This window comes from Taudactylus pleione, unplaced genomic scaffold (genome assembly GCF_031769625.1).
Source record: "Taudactylus pleione unplaced genomic scaffold, aTauple2 ptg000128l, whole genome shotgun sequence".
NCBI classification, from domain to species: domain Eukaryota; kingdom Metazoa; phylum Chordata; class Amphibia; order Anura; family Myobatrachidae; genus Taudactylus; species Taudactylus pleione.
In genome coordinates this window covers 8618284-8645881 of record NW_028284530.1, presented here as the reverse complement: position 1 = coordinate 8645881, position 27598 = coordinate 8618284, and the positions used below count along the sequence as shown (strand labels likewise).

The following is a 27598-nucleotide window of genomic DNA, read 5'->3' as shown; positions in this document are numbered from 1 at the left end:
TACTGACCATGTGACTTGTTACTTTGTGATGTCACTCAGCATTGCTAGAAACTAGGAATGTGCGCCAAACCCCATGCTTTGGTTTTGGATCAGTAACTCTTAGATTTGGTTTTGCCAAAACTGCCCCTTGCGTGTTTTGGTTTTGGATATGTATTTTTTCTAATAAAAAAAATCATAAAAACAGCTAAAGTCACATAATTTGGGCCTGTTTTTGTTCCTACAGTATTATTAACCTCAATAACATTTATTTCCATTCATTTACAGTCAATTTTGACCACCTCACAGCTCACAATATTGATTTTTTTCATCTACAAGTTTAAGGCCAAAAGGTTGCATCAAGCTAGCTGGCTGACTAAGCTAAGCAATAGCAGTGGGCGACACTAACATGTGGCAGTTCAGCTTACAACATGGCACAGAGTGGCATTGCAGTGGTAGACAAGATGGCAGTTTAATAAACTATATAACCCCTAGGAATTTTAAAAACTAAGAATGTTTTACTTAACTAGGTAAGAGGCCCGTTGGAGTTGGAATATGTTTATGGACTGAAGACAGGGAAAGGACAGATGGATTGATTAGTTTTTAATTTATTTAGTTTAATGTTTTGATTCTTAAAAAAAATTATTAGGGAAGATCAATCTAGGATCAAATTCTTCAGTTCCTTAAAGACATCTTTGATCTGGAGGTGGTTTTTTAATTATTTTATACATCTAATAGAAATGAGGTGGCCTTGCTTGTGGAGGTGATGCTTGAACATATTGTAAACAGATGTTTACTTTGTACTCATGTAGGTTGTTAGGGATAATGGGACCAAGACTTGCAGCCTGTAGTTCTTTGGCTGAACTAAAACTCCCAGCATCTATGATGTTTGCTGGGCCTACTGGAAGTTAAATGTCAACAATAGGTGGCGTGCTTCAGGTTACCTCAGCCTGCTTTACGCACTGTATGTGCCATGTAAATATGTATGTATGTGACTAATATACACAACTAATTTTTGTATTAGACATATTTGCACTTTATTGCACACATCCTGCCAGAAAGATGATCTGTGCTGCTGCTCCCATCCACCCTTATGTTATATATATGAAACAGGACATTCACAGTTTAACAAACCAGAAAGACCAAAACATGTTGGGTATATTCCCAAACTTACACAACCACAATATCATCGCAATAAACAACCTGTGGGTGCACGGCAAGACGCACTGGAGCCAGCACCCGCGATCACATGACCGGGGCCTGGAAGTCACTGTGCAATCATGCAGCATGCTCAGGGATACCTACAGAGTGTCCCAGACAGGGATTGCTCTGGGGCACTTCCCCTCAAGCCAGGCACCTCCAGAAGGAGACATCCTGTGGCGAGCCAGTAACAAGCAAACTGGAGGCATTGTCCCAACTGGAGAAGCAAGCCTTTTGAGCAGCACGAACAGACAATCACCACCGGGACCTTAACATCTGGTTACCAACAGGTACCACAGGCATAGGAGACACCCAGGGATGAAGAGGTGCACCACAACGCAGAGAAACAGCGGGACGCCGCTCTTCGTGGAAGATAAGAAGTATTGATATCAATACAGACTGAACTAACACTAGAGAATAGTGACATTAACTGTAAATAGCCACAGAATTGGACATTCCACAAACAGTATTATTACCATTAACAATACATACACTGTGTAGACATAAAGTACGAGAACACAGTGTACAATATTGGCCATGAACACATGCTGTTAACTTTCAAATTTTATAGTTTTTAGGGATGTACACAATAAATTACTAATGACATAATAATATTAATTTGCTTCCTTTCAATCTCGCACCACATAAACCGTAGGTACATCAAAGGGAGAGCACAGTTAGAACACCTTTTCTTTCATAGTTTAACAAACCAATCTCCAGCTACAGGGACTGCAACTTGTGGCTGAAATGATTGGTTTGTTTGGACCCCCACAAAACAAACTGCCAATGCGCAGTGGACATTGGTGGCAATGATCCCATACACAAACTGGCTTTACAACATAGGTAGAATCAGATGTTGTCATATTCATACCCATCAGTGTGTACATCCTCTTCTTCACATAATATTAATTCGTCCCCGCTGGAATCCACCATTACAGGCACCTCTGTATTTTTTTTACGTAAGTGCTGGTAAAGGTCTTCCTCATGGAATTTGTAATTCATTTTGATGAACATAATCTTTTCCACATTTTGGGGAAGTAACCTTCTACGCCTATCACTGACAAGGTTCCCGGCTGCACTGAAAACTCTTTTAGCGTACACACTGTAGGGTGGGCAACTTAAGTACAGCAAAGCCAGTTTGTGTAAGGGACTCCAAATTGCCTCTCTTTCCTGCCAGTGGTGAAATGGACTATCTGACATGCCTATTTGGATGCTATCCCTAATAATCATCCACCATTCTCTGAATGGTGACCATATCAGACAAAGTCATGGTAGACATGTCACTCATTGTAGGCAGATCTTTCAGACCCAACCAGATGTCATTAGGTTTGATGACAGATCTGCATCACCAGCAGTGGGTCTCTTAGTTAAATTTAGTTTTTTCCTGGCAGCCGCAGAAACTGAAGGAGGAGATGCTGCCATGTCACGTGCCCCTTGCGCTGACAATTTTTTCACCAAAAGCTCTTTACATCTCTTCAGATTTGTGTCCGTCGGAAAGAAAGACACAATTATATGACTTAAATCTAGGATTATGTATGGTCACCAATATATAGTGATCTGATTTCAAGAGATTGATGACCCTTGGATCGCCCAGATATAATGCTCGCACAATATTGGTGGCATTATCAGAAATCAGAAATCACAAATCCCGAGGAGAGTCCAATCGGGGTAAGCCATTTTTCAATGATTTCCCTGAGTTTTTCTAAGAGGTTCTCAACAGTATGCCTCTTAGTGAACCTGGTGATACACAGAGCAGCCTGCTTCTGAATGAGTTGGCATTTGTTAGATGCTGCTGCTGTTGCTGTTTGCACTGTTGGAGGCAATACACCTACCCTGTGGGCTGTCATAGTCATGTAATCTTTAGATTGCCCTTACCCACTTGTCCACATATCTGTGATTAAGTGGACAGTGGGCTCAATGGAATTTTGGAGGACACTAATAAGGTTTTGTTAATGTCCTTGCATAAACTGGGAATTTATGTTGTTGTGATGTGGAATCTAGAAGGGACATGGTAGCGGGGACACAGGACCTCAATTAACTGTCTAAAATCCACTGCATTAATATCGGATACTGGACACACATCTAATACTAGCACAGCTGTTATGGCGTCAGTAATCCACTGTGCAACTGGGTGACTGCTGTCATACTTGTTCCCCCATGCAAAGGATTGTTTGACAGTCAATCATTTTGTTAAACTACTAAAAGTAGTATTCTTCCTGGTCCTCTCTGGGATCAAGATCCACTTACAGCAGCAGCAGCAGCAGCAGCAACAGGAGTAACACTTAAGGATCCTTCTAAGGAATCACGAATAGGAGTGGAGTCAGTCATTCTTATGAAATTGGATGCAGGACTACTTACGATCACGATTGAGGATGTTGATGATGATGCATGTGTTGGTGGTGGAGATTGCAGGTGCTTGGATCTAACAGAGAGATGGGAGCAGTTAGGTGACACTGCACTGATAGCCAAAGTTTCTGAATTTGAAAAACACTGCAAGTGTCATAACTTGGAGGAGGTTCCTACTGTAGATGGTTAAGGTCCTTACCTCTACTCACTCTTGCTTGGCAAACATTACAGATGGCTTGGCTAAGGTTGTCTGATTTGGGCGTGAGAAGTGGAGAAGTGAGAAGTGGATCTTTTTGTCTTTTGCCCCTACATGACAACAATGGGCTTTTTTATACCATGGGCAACAACTGTTGCCTGATTTACACAAACAACATCCTTGGCATCAAAATCCTCATCATCAACATCCTCATCATCTATATTAGCACCAACTACAGAAATATCCTCCTCATACTCCTGGTGCAATTCCACAGAAGCATTCTCGATTTCTACGTCAGCATGTTGACTTGTGCTGCTCATCCCCACATTTGCAGAGGACACACAAATGGTGGAAGGAGGATCCTCTTCAAGTACAGTACTAGAAAGGTCAGGCTCACACATGGCAACCACAGACACACTTGGACTCTCCTCAGAGATCTGTGACATTTCTAAGCACACAGTTAGTTCATGTGCCTTAGCGATTTTAAATTTTTTGACACTTCTACAGGGAGAATGGCTTACATCATTAAAAGATGCAGAACCACCAGTCATAAATAAAGGCCAAGGCCTTATCATTTCCTTGCCATTTCATGTAGTAAATGGCATATTGCCAATTTTTTTTCTCTTTAGCTAACTTAGCTTTTAATTTTTTTTCTTTAACACTGTAAAACATTGCTTGTTTGGTTTTGACTTAAGCCCTTGGGCATCGGCGTAGATGACCATAGATGACATTGATGGCCTTGCATCGTCATCATGACTGCTGGCAGCAGCTGCAAGACTGGTATGTGGTTCCTGCTCTCCTTTCATTTGATCGTTCTCCATAACAACAAACTTAAGGTGCCTACACACTTAGCAATATTTTACACAATTTGCCTGATTCTGATGCATCGTGATGACAAATCGTGTAAAATATGCCCAAATTGTGAGTGTCCACTCATGATCACGTTGCCAATGCGCGTCCCCGCAGGTTGTACATTGCATCTTCAGATCTGCCGTGCTGTAGGGCAAATCTGACAATCTCAGTCATGATATACTGGAATAGTTAGGAGGCACGATAGATCATTTGTCACATTGGACAGTTTTTAACACCAAATCATGCCCACAACTGCCGGGGAGTTGCTGGGGAGAAATCAAGGGGAAATCAGACACAATGTCAGATTGTGAGCACATCACCAATTGTGTAGGCAACTTAACACTGCGGTCTGACTGACAGTGTCACCGAACAATATTTTTATGACACTGGGGAAGAACACCCCTGAATGAGGTAGCAGCCCATTGATGAACAACATAGACAGCACCCCTTCTTTATAGACAACAAAACTCCCCTGCCGCATGTGGACAGACCACCTGCAGAGTCACAAATACGTGGAAAAAAAACGGCGGCAGTGTCATCGTACAATAATAGCACAGCTAAGTTGCTAATGCACACACACAAAAGAAAGCACTTTTATTTTTTTTTACACTGGGGAAGAGAACCCCTAAATGAGGCAGTAGCCCCTTGATGAGCAACACAGACAGCACCCCTTTTTTATGGACAACAAAGCACCCCTGCCAAGTACTATCAGACCACCTGCAGAGTCACAAATACGTGGATGATAAACTGTGGCATTGTCACCTACAATAATAGCGCAGCTAAGTTGCTAATGCACACACACAAAAAAATAGCACTTTTATTTTTCTTTACACTAGGGAAGAGCACCCCTGAATGAGGCAGCAGAAGGGGTTAAAGTGGGCTGGAACGGGGCGGAACTGCGTTCCGTCACTTCTATTTGGAGAAAGAACCAGTTCCGCCTCCTCCGACCCACCTTAGCCCAGTGCCACAGGGAGGCTTCATTTGCCGGGTGCCCACTGAGATTTTGTTACCAGCAGGCACTCGGCTTTCTCCCCGCAGCACCAGGGGTAGCCGGAGGCTGGAGCTCACTCCAGAGCTCCGGCTTCTGTCTGCTGCAGTGCACTATGGGAGAGACGTTGGCTCCCGCAGTGCACTATGGGAGAGACGTCATGATGTCTCTCCCATAGTTAGAGGAGCAGCCACACAGACCAGACGGCAGCGGATGCGAGAGTGGGGCTTAAGGTAAGTATTAGTTGTTTTTTTGTTTTTTTTATTAAGCAACTTCACTATAGGGGGGATTACTACTGGGGGTACTACTCAGGGGGCACTATTACTGAGGGCATTACTATTGGGGGCATTATTCAGGGGGCACTACTACTGGGGGAAATACTCAGGGGGCACTACTACTGGGGGCATTACTATTGGGGCACTACTACTTGGAGCATTACTCAGGGCATTACTATTGGGGGCATTACTATTGGTAGCATTACTCAGGTGGCACTATTATTGGGGGCATTACTATTGGGGGACACTACTACAGGGGCATTACTACTAGGGGCACTACTATTCGGGGCACTATTACTGGAGGACTACTAATGGGGGCATTGCATAGGGGCACTGCATTAGGGTGGCTCTGCATAAGGGGCAACACAACTGTTGGCTTTGCATAAGGGGCACTGCCACTGTGGGCACTGAAGGGGCACTACCACTACTGAGGGCACTGCATAAGGGGCACTACCACTACTGGGGACACTGCATAAAGGGCACCACTGCTGAGGGCACTGCATAAGGGTCACTACTATTAGTGGCACTATTACAGGGGGATTATTAATGGGGGCATTGTATAAGTGGCACTACCACTATGGCACTACCACTACTGTGGGCTCAGCAGAAGGGGCACTACCACTGTGGACACTGCATAAGGGGCACTACCATTGTGGACACTGCATAAGGGGCACTACCACTACTGGGGTCACTGCATAAAGTGCACTACCACTACTGGGGGTACTGCATAAGGTGCACCACTACTGAGGGCACTGCATAAGGGGCACTACCACTACTGTGGGCTCTGCATAAGGGGCACTACCACTTCTGTGGGCTCTGCATAAGGGGCACTACCACTACTGTGGGCTCTGCATAAGGGGCAATACCACTGTGTGCACTGCATAAGTGGCACTACCACTACTGGGGGCACTGCATAAGGGGCATCACTACAGTGTGCATTATGTGTAAGGAGCACTACTGCTGTGGGCATTTTATAAGAGGCATTACTACTGTGGGAAATGTGTTTAAGGGGCACAGATGTGGGCATTGTGTAAAAGGGGCACTGCTGTGTGTCATACATGAATAAGGGATACTACTATGTGGTGTAATGTGAATCAAGACTGTGCTACTGTGTGTCGTAATTTGAATTGGAAATATTATTGTGTGACCACACCCCTTTCTCTTGAGACCACACCATTTTTTCCAACGCGCTCCTGCGGCATGCGCTGTCCCTTTATTGAAAAGCACCAGGGGGGGCAGTGAGTTCAACCACTTCTCTAGAACCACTTTAAGCACTGAGCAGCAGGCCCTTGATGAACAACACAGACATCACCCCTTTTTTAAGGACAACAAAGCACCCCTGGTGAGTGCAGACAGACCACCAGCAGAGTCTCAAATACGTGGACGATAAACTGTGGCACTGTCACCGTACAATAATAGCACAGCTAAGTTGCTAACGCACACACACACAAAAAAAAAGTACTTTAATTTTTTTTTTTACACTGGGGAAGAGCACCCCTAATTGATAGAGCACACCCCCTGGACAACACAGCACTACATTATGGACTGCAGACCTAGCCTGATAAACAGGACAAAAACACAGTGACAGCAGCAGCCACAGTTAATTGACAGGACAAGTTACACAGCAGCTGCAGCACCCACTGAAGAAAGCCCCCTTTATATACCGCAGCCTACACCCCTTTATGGACAACACAGCAGCAGCCTTCAGGCCAAGACCCCGATTAGACACACACATTGAGTGACTGACAGTGACTGACTACGTCTGCTAGCTTCTCTCTCCACAGCCGGAGTGAAAATGGCGCAGATTGCGGGGAATTTTATATAATCCAAAACCCACGAGAATCCGACAGTGGGAGGATGGCGTGTTTTACCTTGTTTTCAGATCCGAGTCAGGCCAGGAAAACCCGATCCTAGCTCGGTTCTCGCCTCGGATCTGGAAGTTCGGCTGGGTCCGGTTCTCAGAGAACCAGACCCGCTCATCTCTATTAGAAACTTAGGTCACAATTTTGTAGAGAATTGTAAGTTATCAACTGTTTCTGCTGATATGAGATTCCACAATGTAAGGTATGCTTACTTTAATTTTACAGTATATACAGTATATAAATTATTTTAGATGAACATAGATAGATATATATAGATAGATAGATAGATAGATAGATAGATAGATAGATAGATAGATAGTTAGTTAGATAGATAAAAATGGTGAAATGCAAGTAGGATTTTTAAAAACAATAGGCTGATCTTTAGATTTGCTATAAAACTGTATTTGTTAAATAAGTTATAAGTGATTTTTCTTCTCAGAATACTGATCGCGTGACTTGTTACATCATAAACGGGCTTTGTGGTGTCATTTAGCATTGCTAGAAAGGTCACCCATTTGTAGAAAACTCAGTTATCAACTGTATCTGCTGATATGACATGTCACAATGCAAGGTATTCTTACTTGAACCTAAATTTCATATATGTAAATTTCTTTTAGATAGATAGATAGATAGATAGATAGATAGATAGATAGCAATAGTAAAATGCATGCAGGAGGTTATTTCACCTTAGAATACTGACCATGTGACTTGTTACATCATAAACAGCCTCTGTGATGTCACTCAGCATTGCTAGAAAGGTCACCATTTTGTGGAGAACTGTCAGTTATCAACTGTATCTGCTGATATGACATGTCACAATGTAAGGTATGCTTATTTTAACTTAAATTTTATATATGTATATATCTTTAGATAGATAGATGAAATAAAGGTACGGTAGGATGTGATTTATAACCTCAATAGGCTGATATTCTGACTTTCTCTAGAACTGTTAGTTATCGACTGTATCTGTTAATATGCCCACTGACTGTACACTGAAAGCTTATTTGACTCTAAATGATAGATAGATAGATAGATAGATAGATAGATAGATAGATAGATAGATAGATAGATAGATAGATAGATAGACATGATATATAGATAGATAGACAGATATGATATATAGATGGTAGAGAGAGAGAGAGAGAGAGAGAGAGAGAGAGAGAGAGATAGTTAGATATATATAGAGATTGAGATAGAGAGATAGAAATCATGAAATGCAAGTAGTATGTGATTTATAAACTTAATAGGCTGATCATGTGATTTGCTATAGAACTAGTTATCGACTGTATTTGTTAATATGCCTACTGACTGTGTAGTTTATGCTTATTTTTTTGAACCTAAATAATAGATAGATAGTTAGATGGATAGAGAGATAGATAGATAGATAGATAGATAGATAGATAGATAGAGAGATAGAGAGATAGAGAGATAGATAGATGATATATACCATAGATACAGTAAAAAGATAGATAGATAATATATACTGTAAATACAGTAAATAGAGAGATACTGTAGATAGAGAGATAGATAGAGATTGAGATAGACAGATAGATAGATAGATAGATAGATAGATAGATAGATAGATAGATAGATTAGATATATAGATGGTAGATAGAGAGATAGAGATTGAGATAGATAGATAGATAGATAGATAGATAGATAGATAGATAGATAGATAGATAGATAGAGATAGAGAGATAGAAATCATGAAATGCAAGTAGGATGTGATTTATAAACTTAATAGGCTGATCATGTGATTTGCTAAAGAACTAGTTATTGACTGTATTTGTTAATATGCCTACTGACTGTATGGTTTATGCTTATTTGAACCTAAATAATAGATAGATAGTTAGATAGATAGAGAGATAGAGAGATAGATAGATGATACATACCATAGATACAGTAAAAAGATAGATAGATAATATATACTGTAAATACAGTAAATAGAGAGATAGATAATATATACTGTAAATACAGTAACTAGAGATATATAATATATACTGTAAATACAGTAAATAGATAGATAGATAGATACTGTAGATAGATGATATATACTATAGATACAGTAAAAAGATAGATAATATATACTGTAAAATTTAAATACAGTAAATAGATAGATAGTTAGATATGATAAAATGCTGGTACTGTAGGATGTGATTTATAAACTCAATAGGCTGATCTTTTGACTTGCTATAGAACTGTTAGTTATCGACTGTATCTGTTAATATGCCTACTGACTGTTTACTGTAAGCTTTAGTGACTGTAAGGCCCGTATTCAATTAGGTGCGAAAAGTCCCAGACTTTCCACCGTCATCGCTGGTTTTTGCATGCGGAAAAGTATTGTGCGCGTCCCCGCTTATCCCCGTATTCAATTCCAAAGAACGCGATAACGTGTCCCAGCGAAACTCAAACAGGCGAAAAGTGCTGTCAGATTTGGGGAAATCAGCCTGACACCCCCCAAAAAATGCACTAACGTTGGGGATCATGGTAGATGCCCCCGAATAGCCCTGCTGAAGCTATTTGGGGTACTTAAATGCTCTCATTAGCTGCTAATTAGCGTCTTTGCACAAGTGGTAAAGAATAGCATTTAGCAGTTTTTTCAGATGGAAATAACTAGTCCCAGCAAATTTGGGGTATATGAAAATGGGTGCAAGCATGGTTTAAAATTGCAAAAGTGAAGTCTTAAAAAGCGTGAAAAACGCACCTTCAGCAAGCACCTTCAATCAAAAATACACCTCCCACATACTTGCAGACCCCCCAAAGACTATTTTGCTAGTTTTAAGTTTGTACCCAAACTTTGTACTTTTTCGCCCCCTTTTTCAAAGTTATTTTTTGGGGTGTTCTTTTTTTGGGGGGGGGATTTTTTTTACGCAGTTTACCTTTGGGGACCTGTCCTAAGGGTGCAGGGTGGTTTCCCCACCTCTTCACCCCAAAACCGCAATTCTGCACTTTTTTCCGACAGCTATTCATAGGGGAAACTTTACCGCTGGGTACATTGCATTGCGGTTTCGCACCGGCGAAAAGTCGCCACAATTGAATACGGGGATAATTTTCCACTGGCAAAATGACATAATCAGCTAAACTTTTTAGCTGAAAACGGTTTTTCGCCACTAATTGAATATGGCCTTAAATGATTGATAGATAGATAGATAGATAGAGAGAGAGAGAGAGAGAGAGAGAGAGAGAGAGAGAGAGATAGGGGTCTATTTATCATCGATAAATGTCTCGGTAACCATGCGGTAACGCTAGTTTCTGCATATTTTAGTTACCAGGCTATTCATCATCAGGGGTCCCTGATATTCAGAAAACTCTAAAAATTTTAACTTTTCGAAGTTTGCTTCTGAGAACAAGTGCCATCTTCAGACGGCACTTGTTCTCGGATCCCCACTCCATAGGCAAATGCAGGGGGGATCTCTGTCTGCCTGGAAACCCCCCTCCCCAACCCACACGTGACCACAATAGAAATAGTAATATAATAGAATTTTACTAGTGCTGTATGTTCTTCTCAGTATCACAAATGAAATAATTAGCACCACCTGTGGATTTTTTAACATGTATCAGCCAGTAATAAATAACCTGTGCACCAACTAGGAGATCTGGAAAACATTCACTGTTAAGAATGTGCTGCTATAGAGCCCAATACATATATGTCCAGGGCAGTGCTAGGTTTCTCTGCTGCTCCCCCAGACTCCCTGACTTGTTCCCATGCTCTGGAATGGAGCCTACATCTAAAGTAAAACCATTCAGCTCTGGCAGGATGGCCCTTCTGCCGCATTTAATGGGTTACAGTGATTGCTGGTCCTCTATATGCTGGACTTATGACACACAATACACTTTCAGGGGTATTCAATTTGGATAAAAAAGTCTGTGCTGAACTTTTCGCTCCACATCACTGATTTTCCTGGGATAAAGTATCGGGCGCGCCCCCGCTTTATCCCCGTATTCAATTAAAAAGCAACGAGAACGGGAGCCGGCGAAATAGGATCGGCGAAAAAAAAACGGGATTTACCTGGAATAAATTGTAGGACCCCCCTAAAGCTGTCAAAACATGGGGGATCACTATGGGTACCCCAGTTTTAGCCTGCAAATGAAAGTCTGGGTTTTAAATAGCCGCAGCAGGTGTTTTTTTTCCGACATTGAAGAAGTGATGCAGAAGAGCACTTAGGTTATTTTTTTCACTTTTTAAGTGGTACCATCAAATTTGGGGTACATGAAAATGGGTACTAGCATATTTTTATGTCCCTAAAGTAATTTTAAAAAAATTCAGCAAAAATGCACCTGCCGCTAATAGCCTATTCTAGAAAACACATGGCGCATACTTGCAGAATAGCCCTGAACCTATTTCCCTATTTTTAAACACTTTTTTCCGTTTTTTTTTTTTTCACCCCAATTTTTAAATACATTTTTTGGGGTGTCCCTAATTTTTTGTAACTTTTTTTGACACAGTTTATTTTTAAATGATATTCCCGGGGTTGCAGGCTATTTTTTTTAAGTCTGCACCCCTAAACCCAATTCTGCACTTTTTTTTACCACCTATTCAGTGGTGAAAAGTTATCCCCGTTTTTTTTCAAAGACGTTTCTAACCTGCGAAAATTCTTTGAAATTGAATACGGGGATAATTGAAATCAGCAAAAATTACATCATCGGCGATAATTTATCACCGATTCCGAAATTTTTTTGCTCCAAATTGAATACTTCTGATTGTATGATGCATATTAAAGCTGGTTAAGTGCTAATGCTACTCTCTTCATGGACTGGCCACACTCACTCTAAAATCAGACATTTGGAAACCCCCCCCTCTAGAAATCCTGCGTTTGCCACTGCACTCCTTCCTAAGGGAAAGAGTTCCGTGGATGCGAACAAGGATCCAAGCGGATCCCTCTGCCACCTCCTCACTACCTCCTCAGCAGATCTGAGGTCACGCATGTGTAGCTGGGATGACAGGGAGGAGGTAAGTAACGCAGCTACTTCTGTAGCTGCGATACTAACCAAGAGGACAGCTGCTTTTTGGAGCAGCTGTCCCAGCACTGAAGCAATGATGAATTCCTCCCGTGTTAACTTTCCCCCACTGCGAGTTGGATTCTTAAGTATCCCTCGCAGCAAGATCAATACTTAATCATCGGGGCCCATACAGCCTCCGATGATGAATAGGCCCCTAGATAGATAGATAGATAGATAGATAGATAGATAGATATGGTCAAATGCAGGTAGGATATGATTTATAACCTCAAAAGGCTTTGCTAGAAAAGTCACAATTTTGTGGAGAACTGTCAGTTATAAGCTGTATTTGCTGATATGACATGTCACAATGTAAGGTATGCTTATTTTAACCTATATTTTGCAGTATATATATATAAATTATTTTAGATGAACAGAGATAGATAGATAGATAGATAGATAGATAGATAGATAGATAGATAGATAGATAGAAAGAGATTGAGAGAGAGAAAGATAGATAGAGAGATAGAAATAGGATGCGATTTATAAACTTAATAGGCTGATCACGTGATTTGCTATAGAACTGTCTGTTATCAATTGTAAATAGAGAAGTGGGACTGCACTGTCTATCCTACTAAAGTTGTGACACAGAAATGAATAAATGAATATAAAATATATATATATGATGCTGCTAACAAAAATCAGAAGTCACCTGATGTAAATGTAGTATGAAAAATAATAAAAAAGTTAGCGTAATCTACACAATATAAAGGATTGGTGCATTGTAATACAATAACAGTAAGGTGAAAAATAAATTAATTAATATAAATACAGTGGCAGATGAAAAGTAAAAATACGTTTAATTGTAAATAGACATTAAAAATGGGTCTCAAAATGTAGAGATCATCATACAAAATATAAAATTAACAGTGTATAAATAACGAGAGTATCTCGACAAATAGAAATGGATATTCCAATAATGAATGTGTCCAGATAGTAAGTGCACACATGCCTCGGTGGAGAATGAAAAAGTTGATGAAAGAGACCCGCACACAAGAAAGCAATGTTGTTGCGACCTAACCTGCAGGTGATTGGAGCCGTGAATGGTATCCAAAGCGTTGTTGTAACCCTGTTGACAGGTGGTTTCCCTTATTGTCCTGTCGAATATTAACAACTTAGTGCAATCCTATTTCAGGGGTTCCTGTAAATCCTGTGTCCTTTTGGAAGGGTGTATTAGGACAAAGCGGCCCATTTGAAGATGGAGCTGGGATTCCAAAGTGTGCTGTAATCCAGACCGGGTACTGTGTGCACTAAATGCCTGGATCTAACATGTTTCTCTGTATCATACAGCTTCGTCAGAGGCTGTAGGATACAGAGCAATGCGTTAGGCATGCTGAACAAGCACTGTTGTTGGATGGCAGCTGCTGTCACCTGATTGTATCTCAGTAGATCTTCCATAAAACTTTGGCCCTCATTCAGAGCCGGACGCTCTGAGCAGAGCGCACGCTCTGAATGAGGGCCGTCCTCCATAATTATGGAGCGTCCTCCTGGACGCTCGTATAGCTGTGGGTCACCACCCAAAGCCTATACGAGCGTGCAGGTTGATGGCCGCAATGGTCTTGACCATCGCGACCATCGCCACTGCGAGCCGGAGCCTGCGTTTGAGTTTCTCAACCGCAAGGCCCGGAGTGATTTTGGCTCTATCAGAGCCAAAATCACTCCCACTGACATCACTAGTGATGTCAGTGGGCCGGCTTCTGACGGTAGGCGTTCCCTTGGGAACACCCCCGTCTGGGAGGCACGCCCCCGGCACGCCCACCAAAGGGGGCGTGCTGTCAATCAACATCGACAGCACGCCCCCTTTGATCAGACACAACGAGCGAAGGAAAGTCCTTCGCTCGTCGCGTCTGGCGCATGCGCACGACGGAGCTCCCACCGTCCTGCGCATGCGCAGTGCACACCATCGACCCACTTGCGAGCGGACAGCCGCTTGCGAGTGGGTCTGAATCAGGCCCTTTGTCCTTGGTGTGATGACACTCCTAGCACTGCAATCATTTCCCACTGCTTTCACAAACTTTGATATGTTTTTCTATTTGTGAGATGATTGTAGGGGAGGTAGGGCACAGAACTGATCTAAAGTGCAGACATCTCTTACTGCCTTCCACATACCAGCTTGCCCCCTTGCCTATTTCATTGGCTATTAGTAAATACTGTGCATATGGGAATCTTTCTGAAAACTGGTGCACAGGTACAGTAACATAAAAGATGCTGTAACACGGAACAACCAATCCAAATTGTACTGGTTTTTTTGTAATATAACCTTTTAAAAGAATGCAATGCAAATATAGTACTTGTTAGCTGCTATGTTTTAAAGCACATTTTTCCATAAATGTACTCTGCTGTATTTATTTTACTTTGATTACGTTTAATTGAATAGGTCTCAAAGAACAAAAAAAACCTCTAGGTACTGCACAAAATCCTTTCTAAATCTGCTGCTAGCACTAATTTAAGTGGGTGTGCTTAAATATCCTACAAAATAAATAGAGTTATATAGCAATGTGGCAGTACTTACAGAGGGAATCGGTATGATTTACCGCCGGATGCATATCCAGTGGTTGGAATCCCGACACCAGGATCCCGGCAGCAGTGGAAATCCCAATCGTCCTCAGGTAAGTATTAGCTAATTTAATTCTACCCCGTAACCCTCCCTTAAGGGTTCCTAACCTCCCCCCCAGTACCTATCCCTAATCCCCCTCTACGTGCCTAAACCTAACCCCCCCTTCCCCACTGCCTAAACCTAAGTCCACCGGGGGGGTACCTAACCTTAACCTCCCTCCCTTCCCCTAGCCTAAACCTAACCTCCCGGGGGGGTGCCTAACCCTAAGTCCCCCCCCGGGAACCCTAAACCTAACCCTCCCCCCACATCTAAAATAAATACATTCAGCTCAGGCAGGATGGCCTCCTGGCCCATCTAATGGTTTACTGTGATCACTGGTCCTGTATATGCTGGAATTAATACACACAATACACTTTGTATGATGCTTATTAAAGCTGGTTAAGTACCAATTCAGCCCTCTTCATTCACTGGCCACACTTGCTCTAAAATTAAGCCTTTGGAAAGCCCCCTCTGGAAATCCTGCGTTTGCCACTGCAATGTGCTCACGATGCAATATCGAGAGCTTTTTCCCTTGAACTCTCCCCAGCAGCTCCCCGGCACTCCAGGACATGATATGGTGCTAAAAAGTATCCAATCTGACCAACGATCTATCGTGCACAAAATCTATCTATTGCACAAAATCGTGTATGAGATTGGCAAATCTTGCCTGCAGTAGGCAAGATCTGAAGATGCGATGTACGACCCACGGGTACACGCATCGGCATCGGCATTGTGAGTGGACACTCATGATTTTGACATATTTTACACAATTTGTCATTCCGATGTGTCGAAATCGGGCGAATCGTGTGAAATATCATCTAGTGTGTAGGCACCTGAAGATTCTCCTAAATTTTCCTTAATTTGCCAATAACAGCACATGCATTAAGCTAACTAGTGCTGTATAGTGGGCCAGTATATTGTACGTAGAGATGCTAGAACCATCCGTATATGAATTCTCTAACCAATGAATTATCAGCTTACCACACACAAGTTGCATTATTCTTCTACAGTTCTAGGTCTGCAGCTTGCCTGCAAGGAAAATAGGAACTCTCTCCTGTTACATAGTAACACTGAGCTGTAATCTCTAAAAGCTTGGAGCCAGGAACTAGCACAGTGCCAGCAGAGTGTCCAGATATTTATATGTTTGGAAAAACAAAGAGTATTTATCCAATTAAATTATCTGCTAGAGCTTTCTCACCAGTTCATTCAGCCTATTTTTATTGCAGAAAATTATATGCCCTTCTGATACCTTATATAAGTTGTCCTGATTTTTATCAGTGTCCATATCAGTGGCGTAAGTTCATCCCAGACGCCCGGAGGCAAGTTATAATTTGGTGCCCCCCCTGTCACAGCAGCTGACACTGCAATGTAGCAATTTGCATGCAGACAGGCTATAGATAGACGAAGGGAGCAGCTGATGGTCTGACATGGAGCTCTCCACTAGTGTATGGTGGCTTCTCAGGTGCCGGGAAGGAGTGCCATGTATTGGACGGCCGTGACGGTACACTCCAGGTACATAGTTACAGCCCTAAGTGGGGTGAATATGTTGTGGACAATGGAGGAGGTGCCCCTTCAGAGCTGGAGCCCGGCGGCAGGCACCTCCATTGTCTCCCATAGTTCTGCCTCTGGTCCACATGAGTTCCCCATTTGAATCTGTATACTGGGGGGGGGGCAACGTTTCATTCCTTCCATTCCACTTTAGTGTAATTTGTTGCTGCTTAAACAGGGACCTCCAGCCTGGAGGCTAGGACTGCAGGGTACTCAGGCCCAGAGGCCTGTAAAGCAAGGTCTTCAAGCCCAGAGTACAGGGCACCAGGGTTCTCTGGCCTAGAGACAGACATACTGTAGGTAACAGAATCCCCTGATTACTGGAAAGACAGGGATCTGGGGTGGGCACAACAAGAGACTTCTGACAGCTGTACACAAACACTGACCACTGGCAGCTGAATACAAGCAGGCAGAGACTATTCATCTACTCAGTCTCTGGTACAGAAACTGGGACTCACAATCCATTGCCGCTATGTTAGTTTTACTTCAACTTTAAAACAATTTCTGTCCTTGTTTCTTTAAGCATCCACAGGGGACGTCGTATTATTAGGGATAAGCGGTTTGGTTTTGGCTCAGATCTTCCTGCCAAGTTCAGATCTCAGAACGTGGCAAAACGTCACCTTTGTCCATGAAAGATGACGTTTTGCCTCATTCTGAAATCCAAACTTGGCGGGAAGATCCAAGCCAAAACCAAATTGCTCATATTTTTACACAGATAGATCAATAACTGCAAGGAAGGCTGACTGTTCTATGTTATGCAGGGCTTGTTATTACTGCTGAGGCCTGTAGTGTCAATAAAAGTATCCAGTTCAGGTCTGCAGGCAGGACGGTCTAAAGGCGGGTATCCACTACCCGATTAAAATGAGCGATTGAATGATAACGATATCGTTATCGTTCAATCGTTCATTAATCGTTCACAAATCGGCCATGAAATTGTTGAAAACGATCAGCGATGTGCACTACTGCTGGTCGTTTTTGACTCTCTCATCATTTGAACATGCTGGTCAATCTGCCGATAACGACAGATTGCCCATGTTCAGGGATGAGGGAGTGTGCCTACACTGAATGACAGATCGTTCAGCGTAGGCACAGCACAGGCTGTCTTTGCTAGTGGATGTGCCCCTTTACAATGGCTTTTCCCTGACTCGAACTTGGTGCACATGTTTACTGCCCTATCATCTTGATCTTTTGCACATGATATTAAATTCATCCTGCAAGTTATGAAGGTTTGGAAGCTGCAGTGCAAGTTTCTGTACAGCATGATGGCTTTCTAAAAAATTATTTCAAAGTAGGCATACAGTACTGGTGTTCTTTTGTCAGGGTTTTTATATCAAGAACTAATTTAATATCCCATTTTTAACACCACGAGTAATTGGAAGTCCCTGAGAGTTTGAAATACTCAAATACAGGCAAGTAACTCTACTGCTCTTTGTTAATAACCAACATAGCTTATTAACAAATATGAACTTCTTACATTGTAGACCATCTACAATGTGATCAATCACAAGATTAGAAAGAATAGGATCTAGTCTTGTTCCCTATGATACATCACTAATACTGTAGATTGGAGAAGTGGACCAGTGGAGAACTTGTCCATAGCAACCAATCAGCTTTGAAGTAGAGGGACCCGAGGCAGATACGAGTCGACACAGGTTTTCCCACCTGACTCGGATCTGAAAACGAGGCAAAACATCATCATCCCGCTGTCGGATTCTCGCGTGTTTTTGATTCTATAAAGGTCCCGCAGTTTGCCGCCATTTTTCATTCCGGCTGTGGAGAGTGAAGAGAGAGGGAACTGGGAGCTGTGCTGTGCTGTTGTTATTGTCAATACTTAATACTTGCTACTGGCTGGCTGTTGTCTGTAGAGGGGCTGGCTGGCTGACTGTTGTCATGTCCATAGGGGCTGTCTGGCTGTCGTTGTCCTGTCTTTAGGGGCTGTCTTGCTGTCATCGTCCTGTCCATAGGGGCTGGCTGTTGTACTTGTCCTGTCCATAGGGGCTGGCTGGCTGTAGTGCTGTGTTGTCCAGGGGGTGCTCTGTCCTTCAGGGGTGCTCTTCACCTACCCCAGTGTGAAAAAAAATAAAAAAATAGTGTTAGCCACACTAGTCATCAGTGCAGGGGTGCTGTCTATTAAGGGGCTGCTGCCTCTTTTCAGGGGTTAACCCTAGTATTAAAAAAATAATAATACATTTTTTTTGTGTGTGTCAGCCACACCTGGCTGTCACTGTCACCAGCGTAGCTGCACAGGGGTACTGTGCTGCTGTCTGTCGAGGGGCTGCTGCCCCAAAAATAAATATTTTTATTTGTGTGCATGTCAGCGATACTGGGCTGTCACTATCATCGGCATAGCAGCGCAGGGGTGCTGTGCTCCTGTCTGTCGAGGGGCTGCTGCCCAAAATAATAAAAATAATACCAACAATTTTTTTGTGTGTGGTTGTGAGAATATGGAGGACAGTCACATGACCAGAGAGCAGGATCCACATACCAGTCTTGTAGCTGCCAGCAGCAGTCATGATGACGATGCAAGGCCATCAACGTCATCTATGAAGGCCGATGTACCAGGACTTAAGTCAGGCCAAATGTCAGGCTAAAAAAATCAACTTTTACCCTGTTAAAGCAAAAAAAGTTAAAGCTAAGTCAGGTTTAGAGAAACAAAAAATTGGCAATATGACCTTTCTAGTAATACTGTACTTGAAGAGGAACCTCCTTCCACCATTTGTGTGCCTTCTGACGTAGAAATCGAGGATGCTTCTATGGAATTGCACAAGGAGGATGAGGAGGATATTTATCTAGTTGGCGATAACAAGGATAATGACGATGTTGATGACGATGAGGATGTTGATGGTGAGGATGTTTGTGTAAAAACTGTAAATCAGGCAACAGTTGTTGCCCATGGTGGGAAAAATCTCATTGTTGCCATGCCTTGGCAAAGGACCAAAAAATCCACATCTCCTGTGTGGAATAATTTCCACCCAAATCCGGACAACCATTTCCAACCCATTTGTAACCATTGCCAAGTAACAGTGAGTAGAGGTAAGGACCGTAACCATCTAGGAACCTCCTCTCTGTCACGTCACTTGCAGCGTATTCATCAAATTGAAAAGGGTATTTCAAATTTAGAAACTTTGGGGACAAAAAACCTAACAACAATCAGTCCAGTGTCACCTAGCTGCTCCCTTCTATCTGGATCCAAGCGCCTGCAATCTCCACCACCAACACCTGCATCATCATCAACATCCTCAATCGTGATTGGAAGTAGTGCTGCATCCAATTTCAAAAGCAAGACAGACTCCTCTCCTATCCATGATTCGTCAGAAGGATCCTTGAGTGCTACGTCTGTTGCTGCTGCTGGGGGTGGATCTTCATCCAAGAAAGGGACCAATAAGTCTATTACTAGTAGTAAGTTAAAAAAACATTTGACTATTAAACAGTTCTTTGATAGAGGAAGTAAGTATAAAAGCTGTCACCCAGTTTCACAGCGGATCACTGATGTCATGACGGCTGTACTAGTATTCGATGGTGAAATAATAGAAAATGAGGATGATAGTGTGGAGGAAATGCAAAATGAGGATGAGGGGGAAATTTGTGTCCTATCTGACGTTAATGAGGATGTTGATGATGAGGATGTTTGCGTAAATCAGACACCAGTAGCAACAGTTCTAACTCATGATAAAAAGAAAGCCAGAAAAGCCACATCTTGAATTATTTAAATTTAAATTCTGATAACAGTTGTGAAGGCATCTGTTCCATTTGTAAAGCCAAAGTTAGCAAAGCAAGGGACGTTAACCATCTAGGCACCTCCTCCCTGTTACGTCATTTGCAGCGAGTTCATGCAATTTGTTTAACAAAATTATAATAATGTGTAAATTAATAACAAGCAATCCAGTATCAGCTACCAGCAGTTTGGACCAGCACATGGTAGTCCTTCCAATAAATGTTTTGTGGGGGCCCAAACAACCCAAGGACTTCAGCCACAAAAGTGTCAGTCCTTGTCGCTAAAGTGCTTGGTTTGTTAAGCTGTGCATGTCCTTTTTAATATCCCACATAAGAGTGGGTGGGAGGGACAATTCCATCTTGCACCTCTTTCCTTTACATTTGGCACAATTTGGGGCATTGCCGACTGACATTATTATAGTTTATTAAACGGCCATCCTGTCTGTCACTGCTGTGTGGCAATGTTTCATAGATGTTCTATATGTTTTTAAACTGCTGTGCGTTTGTGCTGCTGCTCTATTGCTTACTTTAGCCAGCCAGCTCGCTGCAGCCTTTGGCCTATATTGCTGAAAAATAGTGAAATCAATATTGTGAGCTGTGAGGTGGTTACAAATGCCTGGAAATGCCTGAAAATGATTGTTATTAAGGTTAATAATACTGTAGGAACAAAAATAGGCCCAAATTATGTGGTTTTAGCTGTTTATATTATTTTTTGGAAAAAATACAGATCCAAAACCAAAACCAAAAAACAAAACACCAAGGAAAAAGATCCAAAACCAGATTCAGATCCCAAACCAGGGGAGATCCAGATCCAAAACCAAAACACGGGGGTCGGTGCACATCTCTACTTTGAAGTAGCATTTATCAAGTACAGTCTATACAATTATAGGTAGAAGGTGATTGGTTGCTATGGGCAACTTCTCCACTGGTTCACTTCTCCACGCTTTTCTCTGCTTGATATATAAACTCGTAAGTGTCTGAGATTGCAATCAATTATGTGACACGTTCATGACACTCCCATAACATCAGACAGTGCATCACTGTGCATCTGAATAGCCACCTTCCAGAACATCCAATACATTGCTGAGACCATGCTCCTCAATCAGTCCTGAGACTCTGTATGTTCAAACTATAGGACGCATAAGTTCTGCAACTTTCTAGCGACTTAAACGCATGTACAGTTGAAACACATCGACCATTGGCGTAAATATCATCATTGCATCCAACTCAGGGCCTTATTTATCAACGAGTTTTATCATTCACATTGAGTGATAAACTCATTGCATATGATAAACGGTGCTCCAGCCAATCAGCTCCCAACTGCCATTTTTCAAATAGGTGACAGTTAGGAGCTAAATGGCTGAAGCACAATTATCTTACACAACAAGTTTTATCACCAAAACGAGTGATACATTTCACTATGTGGTATTCAATTGTTTTCGCAGTCCCGATCTCCCATCTAAAGTGACAGGAGATCACGGGCCACTATTCAATTGTTCCTGTTTTTCGCACTGATCGCAGCCATAGAGGTCGGGTTTAGCTACCCCCGACCACAGTGCTGGGCGTGATCGCGAAAAGTGCTGTTTGGGTGCCCAAACAGGTCACTTTTCATCCATTTCAGCTCGCACCCTCCCTGGGGCTGCGAGCTGAAATGGAGCGCTGGCAGCTGATCGCGCCCGACAGGAGCAACAATTGAATAGCTCCGTCGGGCGCAAAGGGGGCTGGAAACAATTGAATTCCGGCCACTGTGTATGATAAATGGTGCTCCAGCCAATCAGCTCCCTACTGTCAACTGTTAGAAAAATTACAGTTGGGAGCTGATTGGCTGGAGCATCATTTATCATATACAGTGAAATGTATTACTCGTTTTGATGATAAAACTCGTTAATAAATGAGGCCCTATGAATGATAAGACTCGTTGATAAATAGGGCCCTCAAAATCTGTGATAATCTTTACTACCTCCTTTGTTAGACAAGTATATTTAATGGTGTATATGGGCTGCTGCTACACAATCTATTTCCTGACACTTACTCCCCCTTTGTGAGTAAAGAAGAAGAAACATTTTTAAAGATCAGCTTTCTTTTTATCTTCTACAATTATTTTTGGTACTTTACAATTTACTGGCTCAACCACTTTTTGTTGTTGTTTATTTTGCTTCTGTTTATGTACTTGAAACATTTGGGATTAGATTTGCTATCTTTTATAATGTGATTTTCAGATTCAGGGGTTTGCTATCCTGGGGCCTGATTCAGCAGGGATCGCAGCTGCGTAATCACACGCAATGAAGCTGCGAAAATATGCTAATGTATGCCACCACTCAGCCAGCATAGAGACGCCCACTACTGCTTTCTCACATCCGTAATACCTCGCAGTCCTGTGTATATATCAGTAACATCGGAGAATATCAGCCCGTCACGCACAATTACAGCAGGTCTGAACTGTTTCAGAATTTGCAAGTCTCGTCGCACGCAGTGAGTACTCAGGCTGCGTATACAATCGCTGTGGCTAATTTATGCAAGCCCATGCAATGGCGTTCAAACGGACAGACACGCCTGCGTTTCTACAACCACTCCCCCTTCACCACCCTCAAATGCTCACAACCTGTCACACAAGCCCCTCATGTTAAACATTCAGTATAAACATGTATTCTGGTTTTCAGTTGTGCCAGAACCGATACTCCAAAAACCACGCTGAAGTTTCAACTAGAGATGTGCGGGTTCGGTTCCCAGAGAACCGTCAACGACCGAATTTAGAGGTTCAGAGTCAAACAGAGTCTGAGTTCAGAATCACTTTGGGGTATCGAGTCAAACCGAGTCCAAGTTCGGATATTGTCGTGGATTGGAACTCGGATTTAAAAACCAAACTTGGGTTCTGGATTGCATGTAAACAGTCCAAATGACATGACTTCAGCTGTACCATCGGACCCATACGCAATATAGTGGTTGACCTGACCTCTCTCAGGAATTGCTAAACTTCCTGCACGCAGAGTGCTGAGGCTGCGTATGGGTTTGCAGTGGATAATTCATGCACGCCCCTGTAACGGCGTTCAAACACACTGACACACCTGCGTTCTCTCGACCACCCCCCATCACCACCCACAAATGGCACTTCCTATTAATCACTCTGTGATGGGCCTGCATACACACTGCAATCTCATTCCCGTTCGCAGTGGCTAGTTTGCGTACGCACACTGCGATGCATACAAATGTGCAGATCGTGAAAATCATCCATCTGCATGCGTCTTAGCACTTGTGTTCTTTGCTGGATCAGGCCCAAAGTATCAACCAATCAGCTTCTGTCATTTTAAGGACTGTGGGGGAGATGTATCAAAGCTGGGAGAGAGATAAAGTGCCAACTAATCAGCTCCTAACTGCCCTGTTGCAGGATGTGTTTGAAAAATGACAGTTGGAAGCTGCTTGGTTGATTCTAAATCTCTCTCCACTTTATGGGGCTTATGTAATAGGGTGCGATCTGCAGCCGCTGAGGGAACTCCTCTGAGTCTTCCCATATTTTTAAAGCGGCACTCATTTTAAAGGCTAGACCAGCTTGATTTTGCCTTTAAAATGAGTGGCTCTTTAAAAATATGGGAAGACTCGCAAGAGTTCCCTCAGCGGCTGCAGATCACACACTATTACATAAGCCTTCATATCTCTCCAAACTTTGATAAATCTCCCCCTGTATTATTAATTTTGAGTCTGAGCTGCTCAAATCACAGGTTACTTTACTATGTTTCTAGAAATAATGCAGCTGATTATGGCTTATCTTTAGATCTTATAAATAAATCTTATATTTCAATATAACTTAACCTAAAATTAACTAAACACAACTATCAGCAGAACTAAACAAAAATGTATATGTCTGCGCTTGTGTACACAAATTAATCAAATGGATAATTTATAAAATATAACATTTATTTAAACATGTAAACTAGAACTGCAGTTCCTGAATAAAAATAAAAATAAAACTCAGCAAAATACAATGGGACAAGTTATTAATGCATAAAATACATATGGTATGCTAATATTCATGTATATAGATGGCCATAAAGAGCATTTGAAAATCAATGAATAAATTTGGACCCCCAGTTGTGGAAGGGGGAAAGAAGGGGGAAAAAGATGTCAGCGGAGTGTCTGTGAATGTAAAGCACTCACCGCTTCCCCGTTGGCTACCTGAGGGGAATGCCAAGTGAGTCCCGTAGAGCTTCTAATAGATGTATGAAACAGCTGATAAAAAGTAGCAATATGTTACTCCAATAAAGATGGCTACTCGCTGTGGGTCGATTCCTCAATGGGACAAGGAGCTCCGGTGGTTGGATCCACGTTGTCCGCTGCAATGGGGGACACGTGCTGCTGCACTCCAATCTGTATATACGTGCAGTGCCACACGCTGTCAGCACAGGCACCCTGGAAATCCGTCTGCTCCGGCAGGCTCCTATTACAGGAGATGGATAGTGCGGTGGGGCCGCTGATAGCGGCTGCTGGCGGCTTAATGAAAAGCTGATGCGGTCTCCAATTTTGTCCAGGAACAAATGCAGTTGTAGATTACAGTCCCTTGACATGTTTCTCCCCTCTCACAGTATTTTTCAAAAGATCGTGAAAATCATCCATCTGCGTGCGTCTTAGCACTTGTGTTCTTTGCTGGATCAGGCCCAAAGTATCAACCAATCAGCTTCTGTCATTTTAAGGACTGTGGGGGAGATGTATCAAAGTTGGGAGAGAGATAAAGTGCCAACTAATCAGCTCCTAACTGCCCTGTTACAGGATGTGTTTGAAAAATGACAGTTAGAAGCTGCTTGGTTGATTCTTTATCTCTCTCCACTTTATGGGGCTTATGTAATAGGGTGCGATCTGCAGCCGCTGAGGTTACTCCTCTGAGTCTTCCCATATTTTTAAAGCGGCACTCATTTTAAAGGCTAGACCAGCTTGGTTTTGCCTTTAAAATGAGTGGCTCTTTAAAAATATGGGAAGACTCGCAGGAGTTCCCTCAGCGGCTGCAGATCACACACTATTACATAAGCCCTCATATCTCTCCAAACTTTGATAAATCTCCCCCTGTATTATTAATTTTGAGTCTGAGCTGCTCAAATCACAGGTTACTTTACTATGTTTCTAGAAATAATGCAGCTGATTATGGCTTATCTTTAGATCTTATAAGTTAATCTTATGTTTCAATATAACTTAACCTAAAAATAACTAAACACAACTATCAGCAGGCTTGCCTGCCCTCCCGAATATCGGGTGCCGCTCCCGACCCCCTGGAAAGGCAGGCAAGCCTCCTGGCTACCGCCTGCCCCCCCGGGCTACAACTAGAAACCTCTGCAGCGGGGAACCCAATGATGCCATTTGCGGTAAATCGCATCATCGTGGCTCCGCCACTTGCTTCACAATGCCTTTATTTTCGGAATTTTGAAGAGGGGGTGGGGCCATGATCATGCAGTCATGCCCCTGGCCCCACCCCCATGCAAAGTCAGTGCCCTGCCACGCACTCTGTATGCAGGCATTCAGCTCCCTCCCAGAAGGATGGAGCTGAATGTCGGCAACTATGACTATCAGATGTGTTGGGTGGTCAAGTTAAAGGGGGACCTGGTATTGAGAGATAAACAGCCATCCCCAACCCTAATTCAACTACTGTATCATATGCATTGGGGAAAAGATAATATGGGGGAAACAATTGTCTCCAATGGAGACAATTAACTTGGTTTCAAACCCTCCTTGATCTTAAGCTACCTTGTATCACCCAATATCGATGATATGGTAGATCCTCCCTACTGGGTGCTATGAGATAAGTTCTCAACGGGAAGGAGAGTAGATCCAAACCAACTGGTTAGCTAAACTTACCCACCCCAAAAAAGAATCAATGAATATAAAAGCAAAGTGAGAGAGGAATGGAAGATCAGCATTCTCCCAGCATCATAAATCTATGTATAACAATTATTTGCTGTAAGTCCTCATTAGGGAATGCAAATGATTGCATGCCATAGGATCACATAAGTATTGTTTTTCAGCATTCTGGAGTAAATTAAGCTTGACACAGTCTGTAGCTTTGATGATAGTTTAGATTATATTTAATGCTTTCAAGGCATAAAATATATACACATAAGATGCATAATAAACTGGACATAGGACACACACTCTAGCTAAGGAAGACACAACATGGGGCTCTTACACCGCCTGTACTGTACCCTTTTGTGTGATAAAGGTGGCATGGTATTATAGATGGTGACAGGAGCTCAATCACACCGTTTATCTAAAAGTAACATGGCATCTGTGTGTATACATGAAAGGCATTAGCTTTTCTTTGCCTTCTAAATATTTCCAAAATACAGTTTCAATATAGTCATTATTGTTACAAAATATATACAGCATATACAGATATATTTTTTTAAATCTTTTACAGGCGCAGAGTATTAGCCATATCAGATGGGATCGAACACATCGGAGATCTCCGCTGGGAACTAGCACTGTGTCTTCTTGGGGCATGGACTGTTTGCTATTTTTGTATTTGGAAAGGAACAAAATCTACAGGGAAGGTTAGATTTAAAATAATTTTCTACATGCAGTATATATTCTGTTAAAAGCTTTCGCATTGCAGGTGACAAAAATGTTTACACATTTCATAAAAGACATACATTTATCTGAAGGTTTGCTATTTCACCATGTCTGAGTGATGGACTGATTAAATCCTTGCAGAAATTTTTCTTGAGATTTGACAATAATGTACTATAATATTATTTCAGATTTCTTTAACAATAGAGCTACCATCAGTGAAATACAGGGAGCATTAACACAAACTTGACACACTGGCTCTGTCACACTGCTTGTGTTTTGACCTGTTCTAACATGAATTTCGAGTTCACAAATAACACCATACAGAGATTGCAGTTATTTGTAATTTTCTTACTGTACATATTAATAGGGCTGTTTTTAAATCAGTAGCTACATTAATATAGAGCCTCAAAACATTCCAAATTGAAAAATCAGGACAAATTAGTCTTTAATCCACCCAAACTCTGCCCTAATTGGCCAATGCCACAGGTATTTCCTCAG

At 42.2% G+C, this 27598-nt stretch overlaps 1 protein-coding gene across 1 annotated transcript in view; it reads left to right on the top strand.

The window, feature by feature from the left end:
• Window positions 1-27598, top strand: part of SLC6A11 (solute carrier family 6 member 11) — a 293906-nt gene that overhangs the window by 109461 nt on the left and 156847 nt on the right. The window contains exon 6 of the mRNA XM_088472769.1: window positions 26949-27081. Within this exon, the coding sequence (XP_088328895.1) occupies window positions 26949-27081 (133 nt within the window). The remainder of the gene's footprint in view (window positions 1-26948; window positions 27082-27598) is intronic.